Source organism: Oryza sativa, chromosome 11 (genome assembly GCF_034140825.1).
Source record: "Oryza sativa Japonica Group chromosome 11, ASM3414082v1".
In the NCBI taxonomy this organism is placed as follows: Eukaryota; Viridiplantae; Streptophyta; class Magnoliopsida; order Poales; family Poaceae; genus Oryza; species Oryza sativa.
Genome location: NC_089045.1, coordinates 19862501 through 19875707, shown reverse-complemented (window position 1 = coordinate 19875707; position 13207 = coordinate 19862501). Strand labels below are relative to the sequence as shown.

Below are 13207 nucleotides of genomic sequence, written 5' to 3'. Positions count from 1 at the left end.
ACATTGATGCATGCATCCATGCACACAAGTATTTATAACCCACATGCAATATCTTGATTTTGCTATTGGCTAGAAAATATTGGGGATGGTGCATGCATTGAGTTTGTTGCTAGAGTAAATATAGTATGAGAGAGTTATTAGCTTTTCTTAATTTTGGTGTAGCTATGAAATATGTAGATCAATTTAGAATGGAGGGAGTACTGGACACTACTCTTCCAATGTAAACACCACTATTCCATACTTAGATTTAATGCTACTTATCTCACATGATGTCTTGGATGTTGTATAGAAATCATGTCTCCTGCAAGACATGGTTTTATTCTCTTTCCTTATTTATTCACTTGTCACATTATTTTTTATCCTAGGTGGCATCTTATTTAATGTTATGGACACCATCCTAGTCATTGAATTGGGAATGGGCTTAGTTTGCTTCCATTGTGCAAGTTTATTTTTTAAATAATTATAAGCTTCCAATATCAGCTCAACTAAGGCAAGTTGAATTATTTTAATAATCAATACGATAGAAGGTCGTTGGTCACACGGAAGAAAATTATGTAAGACTGAAGTCTTACCCTCATCCAAAGGACTTTGTTGCTCTGCACGACACCTGTTCCGTACGAATCACAGCGCATGCTTACTCCCTCAATCCCCCTCGTCTCTCTTCGGTTCCTCATTCTTTCGCTCCTGGTGAGGCGTCGAGCTCGGGCCCGTCCGACCGCCCACGCGGCGGCGCCCCGCAGCATCGAACTCATGAGGGCAGCCAGGAATTAGAATCATGGTATCAAGCTCGTGCTTCCGGCCTGCTTGTAGAAGATATCTCAAGATTGATATTTGCGACGATTTGCATACGTCCTATAGCTTGTAAGAGACTTGCAAAATTAAATTTAGACAGATGGAGTGGTATATTTTTAAATGCTTGCTCGAGTAGAATAAAATAGTTAGAAAGGAAAAACATGTGCTATCCATCACTCCCATGCTAATAAACTTAGGTATGTTGTGAAAAGTATATGAACTATCTCATGCTAATTAAACAAAATCATATTCATATAAAAATGATTAGAATGAAAAAAAATCAAATATTATAAAGCCAACGGGTTTTCTTGCAAAAGTACACGTCACTCGGTTCGACGATGTGTGCTCTACACTCCATCATGGGCTCGCACCCTGTCGGCCTGCCCCTACTCGCGTTGCGCGCATGCGAACCGAACTGGCCTCTTGGGCTTTAGCTTGGCTGGCCCAACAATATAGAGGAGGCGCTGGGCTTGTTTGGCTTGGGCCAAACTCCCTCCCCATTTCATTTTTTTTCCTTCTTTTCTTTTGTTATTTCACTCCTCCATGCTCTAAAATTCTATATATGAAAAAAACCACAACTCATTGTAATTATAAAATCTAATCATGAAATAATCTGATTAAACAAATAGGTATGTAATTTGCATATATTCACAGTCTAAAGTGAAAAGATCAAATAAATCTTTTGTTCAACTATGTAACACAGGTTTATTACCCTGCCAAACAAATACCAATACCCTCATCTTATGATAAAAAAAATGTTGGTATCAAATAAAACAACAACACTTATCTCTCCAAAGAAAATTTAAAACTGACCCAAAAAAGTAGAGGGGAAAAAATAATAATAATGCTAAAGCAATTAAATACAAGGGAAAGTGATACTAAATACAGGGTAATATTATACAAGTAGAAACAATTAAATAATAATGCTAAAGAAATTAATTTGAAATGATTTACCATGATGCTAAGGCTACGTTCCTTTGGAGGGGTTCTTAGGAACTCTCCCCCTATAGCATGCAAAAAAAATAGTGGCTGATTAGCGTATGATAAATTACCATGAAGGGATTGGGTGCCCTAGGGATTCGGCCGGAGCAGGCCCCATTCCACCTTATAGATATAAATCTTAGAGGTCTCCGTACTCCTCTTAACATACAGTGTGCAACCATGTAGGGCATAGGTGTCCCGAGGCCCCGGCTGGAGCAGGCCCCAATCCTCACACCCTGTCAGCTATTAGCTTGCATTTACATGGTTTGTGACCTCGCAATGAATTATGCTTATTGTAGAAAGTGATGATGTGGTAAAGGTTATCCTAAGACCCGGTGAAAGCCTGAAAGGGGATCCTAATTCCCATTTCTCCAACAGATGGTATGTTGTCCTAGTCGCTAAGACTCCTATATTTTACAACCTCGTATATTTTTAGTCACTAATAAATTAATAATGACACAATATTCCTTATTTTTAGTACAATAACGATGAAAAAAATTATGTGGCCGTTAATACTATTAAGAGTGAAGTCTTTGATGACTGCTGATGGCCATACTTTAACGATCATATTTCTCAGTAGTGGCAGCAGAATCTGAATGAACAATATATATAACATTGTTGGGCTGGATTAATTTGTAGGGGATGTATGCTCTACTCTAATTTATCATTCAAGTCTCAATAAATTCTACACCTTCATCCCTCGTAGGGTGTTTGGATCCTACGACTAAAAACTTTAGTCCATGCCTGTTTGGATGTAGGGACTAAAAGGAACTAAATGTCATTAATTGCACCGTACAAAGACCATGTTACCCCGAAAACCATGCAAAGAGAGGGTTGTGCGTGGGGGCAGCAGGTGAAAAGAAGAAACTTTAGTCCCTATAAGCTCCTCGCATAGGGACTAATGCACTTTTAGTCCCGTTTAGTCACCCCTGTTTGGGACTTTAGGGACTAAAGTTTTAGGGTGCACTCGTTTCAGCTTATAGGATTAGATTATCCTCGTTTTCCATTAGCATGCTTTTCAAACTGCTAAACTGTGTATTTCGTGTGAAAACTTTCTATAAATAAGTTGTTTAAAAAAATCTGACAAATTTATTCATCAAAAATTTCACTACTAGAATCCTAAGATTTGCCAAGCGTCCAAGCAAAAAATCCTACAGACCGTCAGGAAGATTTAGGTGGCCGACCGTTTGAAATTTTAATGAGGGTAGTTACGAGAACATTCGGCTATTTAGCATGTGGCCGACGGGATATATCAGTGAGTTAGAGTTATAAGATACCACTCGGGAATGGTTATAAGTGGCCGACGGGGTATATTAGTAACCGAGAGGTTTAATTTAACTCTCGGAAATTATTATTAGTGGCCGACGGGGTATATTAATAACCGAGGGGTTTAATTTAACTCTCGGAAATTATTATTAGTGGCCGATAGGGTATATTAGTAACCGAGGGGTTTAATTTAACTCTCGGAAATGATTATTAGTGGCCGACGGGGTATATTAGTAACCGAGAGGTTTAATATAACTCTCGAAAATTATTATTAGTGACCGACGGGGTATATTAGTAACCGAGGGGTATATTAATGGACTCTCTAGTCTTTACCATATTAACCACATCAATTTGATTGGTTTCATATATAAGACATCTTGTGCTTAGCATCAAAGATAGTATATATGCTTATCCATTTTATTCTCATATATCATCTTCGTGCGAGTTATTCTCATAGCCAATTTTCTCCTTTTTCATTTCATTCTTCTCGGCCCCCTGCCCACTGTATGTACCCGCTTCATGGCACCTTGTAGTTGCGTCCCAATCTCATAAATTATTATCTCGTTTCTTTACAAATGCAATGTATAAGATTATTTTTCACATGATTAAACCATGTATGCTCATGTATGTTTGCATTAAAAGAGTTTATAACTTTGACCAGATGAGTAGTTTATGAAATGGCATGCATATACGTCAAACTGAAGAGAACATTATTCAATAGTATTAAAATTGTGCCAAAAAGCATAAAAATGTGGCCATATTTTATTAATATTATCTACTATTTTGTAAGCATGATGTATATATACAATCCAAAATTTTAAAAAATATATGTCAAATGTTGGGTTTGAACTCAAGACCTCCAACATAAATAATAGTTCCAAACCAGCTGAGCTCAGCCTTGTACACTGAACAAAGAGGCACCAAAATATTAAAGTACGTGTTAGTGACCTAAAAATTTCCAATTTGCAGTGTGGCTGACAGTTTCCTTATTCACTCCCACTTTCGATCTCCTAAAATAATACGCGCGCAAATTAGCCGCCCACGCGATAAGTATATACTCCTACTCTTGCGCCTTTTCTCCTTCGAAATAGTTGGAAGCAAAACTGATTCATTAGATTGAATCTGTGAATTCCCTTCCTCTCCGTACGTCATCTCCCCCACAGGCGGAATTTGTTCGCCGGGCACACGCGAGGGCACCACTCCACGTCAAGGTATGGTCATCCCTCCCTCCTGCTCTCCCTCCCTCAAAGTTTTCTTCCTGCAATGGCCTTATTCTCTACATTAATCTGATTTTCGATTTTTGTTGAGTGCATTTTCCTAGCAACGATCTGTAGTGGATGAACAACTATGTGTTAAATTAAGATAATTAGCAAAGATCTGTAGTGGATGCTGCTGTCCTGTGGTCTCTGCCCTTCGCCTAGGTGCCCCAGTGCTGGCTCTATCCTAAAAATTCTGAATTTACTCCTCTTCTCAAATCTCCCAATCCACTTCTCCCTTTTATCTAGGGATATAGCGAACTTCCTCTTCACTTCACAGTATCCCCATATTACTTGCACACCGGCTGGCACACTGTAGAATTCTTCAAGACATGTACTTTTTTTTCATTTAGTTTACTTCCCCTGCAGATTGTCCATTTTTTTCTGTTCAGAATCTATACACTGTCATTCTTTGTTGCACAATCATGCCCATGGCTGTTGAATCTAGAAAACTCCCATATATACTCATTTTTTAACTTCTGGAATATAGTATATAAAATTTTGAATGACACTCTCAGGCAACCTGCTAATGGAGGAGGCTGATCGTCCTAGAATAGTCCTAGCTGGCGAGTAAGTTTTAAATAAATTTCATTTTGACTTCTTCAAGTGTATGCTTAACAAAAAGCTTTATTACAAAACAGAGCCAATATATATGGATGAACGAATTTGTGGATATACTAATAATTTACTTTTCTGTTTGTAGCGCTTTTGAAGTGTATCCTCATATCTCATCTCGTAGACCATCAACAGTGCAAGGTGCACTGTTGCGTATGTTCTATCCTGGTGCTATTGGTCTCCCAGAATTCAGGACACCTGCACTTACTTGGAGGGACTACAAGAGGTCTACAAATGAAAGAATAATGTCACCAGCTGACCGAGTTCTTAAAGAATTTTGGGTAAGATTTCCTCAGATTTGTGATAGTCTCAACGGTGTGGAAAAATAATATTATTCTTGTTTGATTTGGCAGTATTGTTTTAAATGTGATCCCACTGACAAAGTGGAAGCTGATAAAGTCTTGGAGCAAAATTTCAAGAAGAAAGTGCCACAAATGTTGTTTGAAGAGAAGAAAAGAGCTACTAATAAGTTATATAAAAAAGGCAAAGTACCAGCAGAGGATGTTGATGAGGATGATAACCATTGGCCTACTGTGCAAGCTTTGGTTTCTGCTAAACCAAAGGATTTTTCAGTTACTGAAGAGGGTTGGCGTTTACTTTGTGAGCACTGGAGTACACCTAAATTTAGGAAGAAATCTTTAAATGGGAAGAGAAACAGGTTAGCTGGAGGTGATACTGGATACCAATGCTTGGTTGCCATGAAGCAGTTCCTGGTACTTTGTTAATTTGTAGCAATCCATAGAGCTTGTTCCTATATTAAAAAAGTTGCATATACTAATTTATTTGTAATGTAGCAACATAAAAAAGGTGGGCAACAAGGACTTGCTGCTGCTTGGCAGCACACACACGAGATGCAACAAGGAAATAATGAACAGCTATGCAACCAGAGGACAGAAGAAGCTTGGGTAACCTCTGTAATTTTACTTTTTAAAGACTGCTGCTTAATAATTATGAGAACCAAATCCTCGGTAATGTTGAACCTCTAATGATCAATTACTAGCTTAAGTTTGGACTTAGACACAAATGCTACTTGCCTCCTAGATTTGGAAATTTTCATCAGGAACTCCCCCATGTGTGCCAATTTAGAAACCCTCCAAAATAAGTTTCTTTCAAAGTATTCTTGTGATAGCGAATACAAGTTTTCTCTAGTGCAGTACCTAACATTATCTAAATATAGTACAGTATCTAATGTTTAAGATACAATCATATCTGCAGAGTGATTTTGATCAAGAGGGAGGAAATGAGATTGATGATGATGAGGGCAATGATTTTGATCTTGAGGAAGGAAATGAGATTCCTGAAGAAGATGGCAATAGAAGACGGACCACCCTTGTAGCTTAGAGATTTTTCCTCTCAATCTATCTTATTTTAAATGTTACAGACTTGTTTCAATTAAAGTCTTTCATGCAAGACATGTCATGTATTACTTAGTTTTGCTATGGTGATGGATGATAAATATTTTAGAACAATTTGGTTATATATCTATGGTTGAACTTCCCGTGGATTTGTTTATGGATTAATTAAGCTGAAATTTATTTTGATGTGACTATGCGCAGTAAGTTACTTTTATAAGATTAATTAAAAATGGGTACAATTTAAATTTGCTTTTTTTTTAGAAAATATCAAATTACCGAGGGTTAGATCTACTTTTCCAAGTAACCTAAATAACCTCTCAGTTATACTATTTCCGAGGGTAACGAATGGATGACGGTATAAAAAAACCTATGGCAAATACTATTTCCGAAGGCCTACGGAACCATCGGTCACTAAATAGCCGAGGGTTCTCAATTTGACGGGAAAATAAACCTCTCGGTGAGAATAAGAATAATCGACGGTATACACTCGGGAAATGTGGTCGGCAAGAAAGAAACATGCGTGGTCTCTGAAAAAATGACCGACCGTAAACCCTCGGGACGAAACCCTCGGGTACATGGTTACCGAGGGTACCCCCGGCAATATGATCAATTACCGACCACATGTTGCTGAGGGGAAGTTGCCGACGGTACCCACTCAGTAATAAGTATGGCCGACAGTTTTAATAGGTGGCCGACGGTTTAAACCCCTTGTTAAAAGTTAGGAATCTTGTAGTGTTTATATATTAATACTTAATTAATCATATGTTAATCATATTTCTCATTTTACGTGCAGCTAATCAGCCTATCCTATCTACTGAAACGGGCGCATCCTAGTGCCTCTAACCAAGCAGACCCTCAGTCTAGAATTCTAGGCAATGACTTTATTTATCCCCAGTTTGAGATTTCAATACAACCTACGCTCTTATTATATCCTTGACCAAACAATGCTTTGGGTGTATGTACTACTAGCAGTAGTAGCAGGTAACTGCGATGGATCTTCTTGCGCAGCATGCATCGATCACCGTGGTCCGACCACAAGGCCGGTCGATGGGCTATACCTGTGGCGGCTCATGCTGAGTTACCGTCCACCGGTGGCAAAGCTAAACCCAGAGGACCGCAACTCGTCGTCAATGACCAGATCCAGCTGTGCCGCCATCTCAGGTGACAAATAATTGGCCCAGTCTCCAGCCACCCCCTTTCGGTAGAACGAGTCGTTTTTGATGTTGAAATCATTGGCACCATTCCTGTTTACCTCCAAGCTCCTGAGATGGTCGAAGCTGCAGAGGCCGACGATGGCGTCCGGCACGCCGTCTGCCTCCTCCTCGCCGGAGAACGGGCAGCCCATGAACTCGGCCAGCTTCCTCACGTTGCTCGTCGTCTCTCGTGTCATCTCCTCGTAGCGGAGGAAGAGAACCTTCTGTGGCCTCCTCTTGCTCTCTGCCCAATACTCCAGCACGTGGCGCCAGTATGGTCCGTTGGAAAGCATTGGCTTGTTGCCTCCGTTGGTAGGTCCATCTTGAGTGCCCAAGGCCTTCTTGGTAAACAGCCACCAGGAGACAAGAACGTCTTTGGGATCCCTGCAAACAAGGTTGTTAAAATTCTGAATCGGAATGGGATATTATTCTAAGTATAGATGACCATCAGACCCGCCCAACATGGAACGGTCGGCACTTCGGACCATGTCGTGTCGCCCCACGAACTGCACCTCAGGCCCAGGGGCCATGCCGTGCCGGTCTGAAAGCACGGGTGATTCATCGTGCCTTATTTATAATAAGTATATTTCCCCTTTCTCATCTTTGGCTATGACATATATATAGCTAAAATAAATCTATTTTACGTTCCTACTCTTTGAGCCGTGCCATATAATATATCTATTTTTCTGTCTATTCTTTGTGTTGTGTCTTACATATGGTTGAAAATAAGTGCCAGGTTTCGCATCCCTGAACTTCGTGCTAGGCCATACCAACCCAGCGTGCCGAGGTAGCAGCCCAGACACAACATGGTTGTTGGGCCAGGCCAGCACAGGCACAACCCGAGCCAGGCCATGCCGTGTCTGGGCTGGGCCAAATCACTGGGTCTTGAGCAGTGCCATCGGGCCTCGGGCCATATGGCAGGATCACAATCATAAATCGTAGAAGTACCGTAGAGTTAAGATTTTAACAAACTTACCTGCAAATGTAGACGATACGACAGCCGGAGCTATCCGCCTTGACGCCCTCAGGCAGGAGGGAGTAAGGCAGGTGGGTAGACAGTAAACGCGGCGAAGGGAGTGAAGCAAACATGTCGTCGGACACCACAAGCGCCGACTCGAGGAACTGCACGCAGTCGTGCGGGCCACGACGGCGGAGCGGGTGGCCCTCGCCGGAGGGCGGGTAGGCGGCCCGGTTGAGCGTCGCGAAGGCGAGCGCCTTGAGCCAGGTGGTGCCGGACTTGGGGAAGCTCGCGAGGAGGACGTCGGACGGCCGCGGCTCGAAGCGCGCGCGCGCGGCCTCGAGCCCCGGGAGGAACGTCTCCGGCAGCCAGAAGCCGCCGTGCTGACGCAGGGGGAACGGCGCGCATCGCGTCTCCAGCGGCAGCGAGGAGATGGTGAGCTCGGCGATGGCGGTGACGCCGCCGTTGCCTTGGCCGCCGCTAACCTCGCCCGGCGCCGCGGCCATCGCGGCTGCTGTTGCGTTGCGTATGCCTGCCAATGATGATCTGGTGCGCTCGTGAACCCCGTGCATGTTAGTTAATTATATCGTTTGTTCGATGATTGGTCGTTGCTCTGTCCTCTGTGTCGCTGTCAGCAGTCTCCGTGGCACTGTCAGGTCAGTCACGTGTCACGTCCCGCTATTTGAATGTTTATTTTAGTCTATTTTAGGGCCTGATTAGTTGGTGAAATGAAAATTTTTAAGTGTCACATCGGACGTTTGATCGGATGTCAGAAGGAATTTTTGGATACAAATAAAAAAACTAATATCATAACTCGCCTGGAAACCGCGAGACGAATATAATCTTTTGAGCTGAATTAAGCCATCATTAGCACATGTGGGTACTGTAGAACTTATGGCTAATTAATCATGGACTAATTAGACTCAAAAGATTCGTCTCACGATTTACATACAAACTGTACAAGTAGTTTTTCTTTTTATCTATATTTAATGCTCCATACATATGTCCAAAGATTCTATGTGATATTTTTATGAGAAGTTTTTGGGAACTAAACAGGGCCCGAATGTCTATTTTGCTCTTTGTGTTTGTCCCTACACCTAGGGGTGGACAGATTTAGACCAAACCGAAAAGACCAAGACCGAGACCAAAAGTTTCGGTTAGTTGTTCGGTCCCCACCATCGAAAGACCGAATTTATTCCGGTCATTTTGGTTATTAGGATCGGTTAACCGAATTAACAAAATTGATCGAGAATTTGGCCCACTAGGCCTAAAGCCCACTAAGCCCAGTAGTACTAACCCTAGATACAACCCTATCACTTGCCGCATGCCTGCACAGCCGCCTCCCCATCTCTACCGCGCCCGCCTCCGCCTCCACCGCGCCGCGCCACCTCTGCCCTCCACCGCGCCGCGCCATCTCCGCGGGCCGCCTACGTCCTCCCCCGCCGCGGCCGCCGCCGCCGCTGGGAGTCCGCCCTACACCGCGCCGGCGCCACCCTCCACCGCGCCGCCTCCATCCTCCACCGCCGCGGCCGCGGCCTCCGCCGCCGGGAGTCTGCCTTGCACCGTGCCGGCGCCGCCCTCCACCGCGCCGCCTCTGTGCTCCGTGCTCCACGGACGCCACGCCCTCCCATTTGTGCTTGTGAGTTGTACTGTGTGTGTGATTGTTGAGAACTTCAGTTGACTTTTGAGACCTGTGCTATTTAATATTGCATATTATCTTGTATTTTTGTGATATATATATATGTGAAAAATGTCTCAAGAGGGGAAGTCCTGTTAAAAGTTTTTATTCCAAACTTACTCTGAAAAATTTCGGTCAGACCGAGACCGAATTTACCGGTCCTGAGTTTTTTTAGATGAAATTCGGTCTTGAGTTTTCAAAAACCAAAATGACCGAAGACCGAGACCGAATTTTTCGGTCTGAACAAACGTCCACCCATATCTACACCTACTACGAACGTCTTTACCCAATAAGGATAAAAAAACGTCTTTTCTCAATCAGTGTCATAGTAGGCCTTTGGAGCGAAAAAAAAATCAAAAAAAAAATGAAGGTACCATAGCACGTTGAAATAGTGCTGTCGCTTATATGATGCTCACAAACCCTCCACCACCACCACCCTCCCCCTGAAAAATTCAGCTACAATCTGCATTAATACATTCAAGCAGTAAAAGATTGAATTATTTATTATTCATGCATTTAACAGTAACAGATCAGGGGAAAAAGCCCATAAAACTGCAATTGCATCCACCTTATATATCAACCAAATCAGCCCGCAGCAGCAACACAAATAAATTCTTGCTCACCATGGGACAAGTTGTACAGATCTGATCGCCTGGTTTTTTTTTTGTTTTAACCCGAAGCCACAGCAGCAACGACATCCTCGCGATTCGTTGTCCCTTTGCCTGACGAGTGCCGCACCACCATGCATTTTTCCCCGGAGCAGTCGACGGCGAGGGAGGGCGCCACACTAGCCTCGCAGCTGAACCCCGGCGCAGCAGCAGGTGACCTCCTCCCATTGCTGGATGCCTGGATTTGCCTCCCGTTGAGGACATCGCCTCAGTGGAGGGAACAGAAAAGTGATCCCAGTAATACGGGTCGTTAGTGAAAAAATATCGGGTACTGTATATGGGTGGAGCGGTCGTCGGTCAGAACGGATCATAACAAAATGGATTCAATCCCGAAAATGAACTGCGGGTCCAATAAAACCAGCGTGAATCTTAAATTTCGTCCAATGACTGAAAATTCAAGTGCGACTTAGAGGGATTGGGATCAGGTGGCAGTTGCCAGTGATCCACCATCCAGTAGGTAATGAACGTCCAGAATTAATTGTCTCTCCTCCCTCCTTTTTAGTTGTTTGAACGTGAAATGTTCTCTCTTTTTTTTTATCTCAATACTTCCTAAAGTTTAAGAGATAAAAAATGTAGTTTATAAAGAAAATACGCCCATACTTCTATTGATAACATTAAAGGAAATCAATACGTTTAGAGTTTCTTAATTGAACAGAGTACGAGTTGAAAGCCCTTCTTTTAAACATCAAGATATGGGCTCTACTTAAAAACCATTCAAATAAATCACAAACTTCTTTTAAACATCTAAATAAATAGTAGTATCAAGCTTCTTCTCAAATGAAAAATAAGCATGCAAGTATTTCATGTTCAAACAGCTAAAGAAGAATACACAATTTTTTTGAGGGGAAAAGAAGAATACAGAACTGAATCCTGCACGTTCGTTATCAGCTAGATGGTTGGATCCAAAGTTGAAGTCACTATAGTGACTGCACCTGATCCCAATCCGACTTACAGAAAAGAACACGCTGGTGATGTATAGCAAATCCCAATAGGGACTAAAATAACAATATGTTTGCTCGGGCTGTTTGGACGGCTACAGGGCTGCCCATGGCATGGCTCTGATTCAACATATACAAAAGAAAACAATACTACTAGGTTGTTGGTTTGCTGGTGCGTTCGCCACGAATGCAACGGCAATGCTGATTAATTTGGCAAACGGAAGATGAATCGATCTAGCAGCTAGCACGCGTAATCCATAAGCATGCCGCCTGTCCATCACTCCACTTGTACGGTAACTTCTTGTTGACGAACAAGTTCGTCCTGTGCATCTTCCACAAGACTAGACAATCGACTGCTAAGCCGGATATTACTCGCGAACCGTTTATAATATATATTGTAACCCAAGAGCTTCCAGATGTCGAGATCAGATGCGGGTTGTTTCTTCTTTGTTAGAGATGTACGGGAAACAATTTTTGTAGCCTCAGGCAGTGCCTCGACGATCTTCTGTTGCCTGATTTCCTGAACGAACTCACTTCTCCTCAACATCCACATGATCAGCCAGGCGGTAGCCTTTATGATTATCAGGCCATCTTCAGTAACGACTCTGCTGTGCTTTTCAACCAACGACTTGAGCATCCCCACAAATCTGCTGAGACCGTCCCCAGGTGCAATTTTCTGAATCACATTTGCCAAACAATCAGTTCCATGTTCAGTCGTAGACGCAAGGACGTGTAGTAAGGTTGTCTGCAGTTCTGTGTAGTTTGATTGCTCCTCATGCTCCAGTCTGTTCAGGCTGCTAGTTTGGGCATTATCACCTAGGAATTGTTTCACTCCATCGTGTTCTGCTTCCACTGTGATTGCAAGTGCACCACTCTGAGCTTGTGTTCCCATTTGACTATTGGTACGGAATAGTTCGGCGACTAACTGCAAGCAACAAAAAGTGCACTTTAAGAATGAATCTTAGTTTGCTAAAAGTAGCCATTTATTTGAGTTTTTTCATGGTCTCCACAAATTAATGCTACGAGATACAGTACCTTCCTAAGGATCATAAAATCCTATGTCAAAGGACAATCTATATTTTCATGCGCTCAAGTCAATGGTAAAAAGAGCCTATGTCTCAAAGAAAAGCAATCCTGACAACTCAGAAGAAGAAAAAACTGCACTTATAATACTGGCAACCTCGGCACAGGCCACACCAACGTTCTCTCTTGACCTCTACCGATTCCTGGAATTCTGCTCCTATATTTGGTATCCAAGATAATGGCTACGGTGTCGGAGAAACACAGGAGCCATGCATGATGGGGCTCTAAGTATCACACATAACCAAAGGTATGTTTGTAACACCCTCCAATAAACACAATAGTCCGCTCAACACATTGAATGGGCCCATATGCGCATAACTTTGCTTACACTTTTATCCTCGTTTTTAACTCGGGGTACCACATCAAGGCTTAAAACAGGCTACAAACAGGCTGCGTGTTATAATTACCCCTCTTATGGGCTGAC

At 42.6% G+C, this 13207-nt stretch overlaps 3 protein-coding genes across 3 annotated transcripts in view; 1 reads left to right on the top strand and 2 right to left on the bottom strand.

Annotated features, from left to right (window-relative positions):
* Nucleotides 1–4123: 4123 nt before the first annotated feature.
* LOC4350565 (uncharacterized) lies at nucleotides 4124–6414 on the top strand. The gene is made up of 6 exons (XM_015761293.1): nucleotides 4124–4250; nucleotides 4814–4865; nucleotides 4999–5191; nucleotides 5264–5623; nucleotides 5705–5815; nucleotides 6126–6414. The coding sequence occupies exons 2-6, from the start codon at nucleotides 4825–4827 to the stop codon at nucleotides 6249–6251; spliced, it is 831 nt and encodes a 276-aa protein (XP_015616779.1). The 5' UTR covers nucleotides 4124–4250; nucleotides 4814–4824; the 3' UTR covers nucleotides 6252–6414.
* A 712-nt stretch (nucleotides 6415–7126) lies between these two features.
* On the bottom strand, nucleotides 7127–9463 carry LOC4350564 (cytosolic sulfotransferase 12). The gene is made up of 2 exons (XM_015760383.3): nucleotides 8435–9463; nucleotides 7127–7842 (listed from the first exon to the last, which is right to left on the bottom strand). The coding sequence occupies exons 1-2, from the start codon at nucleotides 8986–8988 to the stop codon at nucleotides 7344–7346; spliced, it is 1053 nt and encodes a 350-aa protein (XP_015615869.1). The 5' UTR covers nucleotides 8989–9463; the 3' UTR covers nucleotides 7127–7343.
* A 2077-nt stretch (nucleotides 9464–11540) lies between these two features.
* Nucleotides 11541–13207, bottom strand: part of LOC4350563 (uncharacterized) — a 7444-nt gene continuing 5777 nt past the window's right edge. Inside the window, exon 3 of the mRNA XM_015759741.3 lies at nucleotides 11541–12625. Within this exon, the coding sequence (XP_015615227.1) occupies nucleotides 11978–12625 (648 nt within the window). The 3' untranslated portion in view covers nucleotides 11541–11977. The remainder of the gene's footprint in view (nucleotides 12626–13207) is intronic.

Excerpts from the sequence above, each read along its gene's own strand:
- LOC4350565 (XM_015761293.1), top strand. The coding sequence starts at position 4,825 with ATGGAGGAGGCTGATCGTCCTAGAATAGTCCTAGCTGGCGA. Across the intron at positions 4,866-4,998 it reads AGAATAGTCCTAGCTGGCGA|CGCTTTTGAAGTGTATCCTC; the intron begins GTAAGTTTTAAA and ends TTCTGTTTGTAG. Across the intron at positions 5,192-5,263 it reads GAGTTCTTAAAGAATTTTGG|TATTGTTTTAAATGTGATCC; the intron begins GTAAGATTTCCT and ends TTGATTTGGCAG.
- LOC4350564 (XM_015760383.3), bottom strand. The coding sequence starts at position 8,988 with ATGCACGGGGTTCACGAGCGCACCAGATCATCATTGGCAGGCATACGC. Across the intron at positions 7,843-8,434 it reads CGTATCGTCTACATTTGCAG|GGATCCCAAAGACGTTCTTG; the intron begins GTAAGTTTGTTA and ends CCTTGTTTGCAG.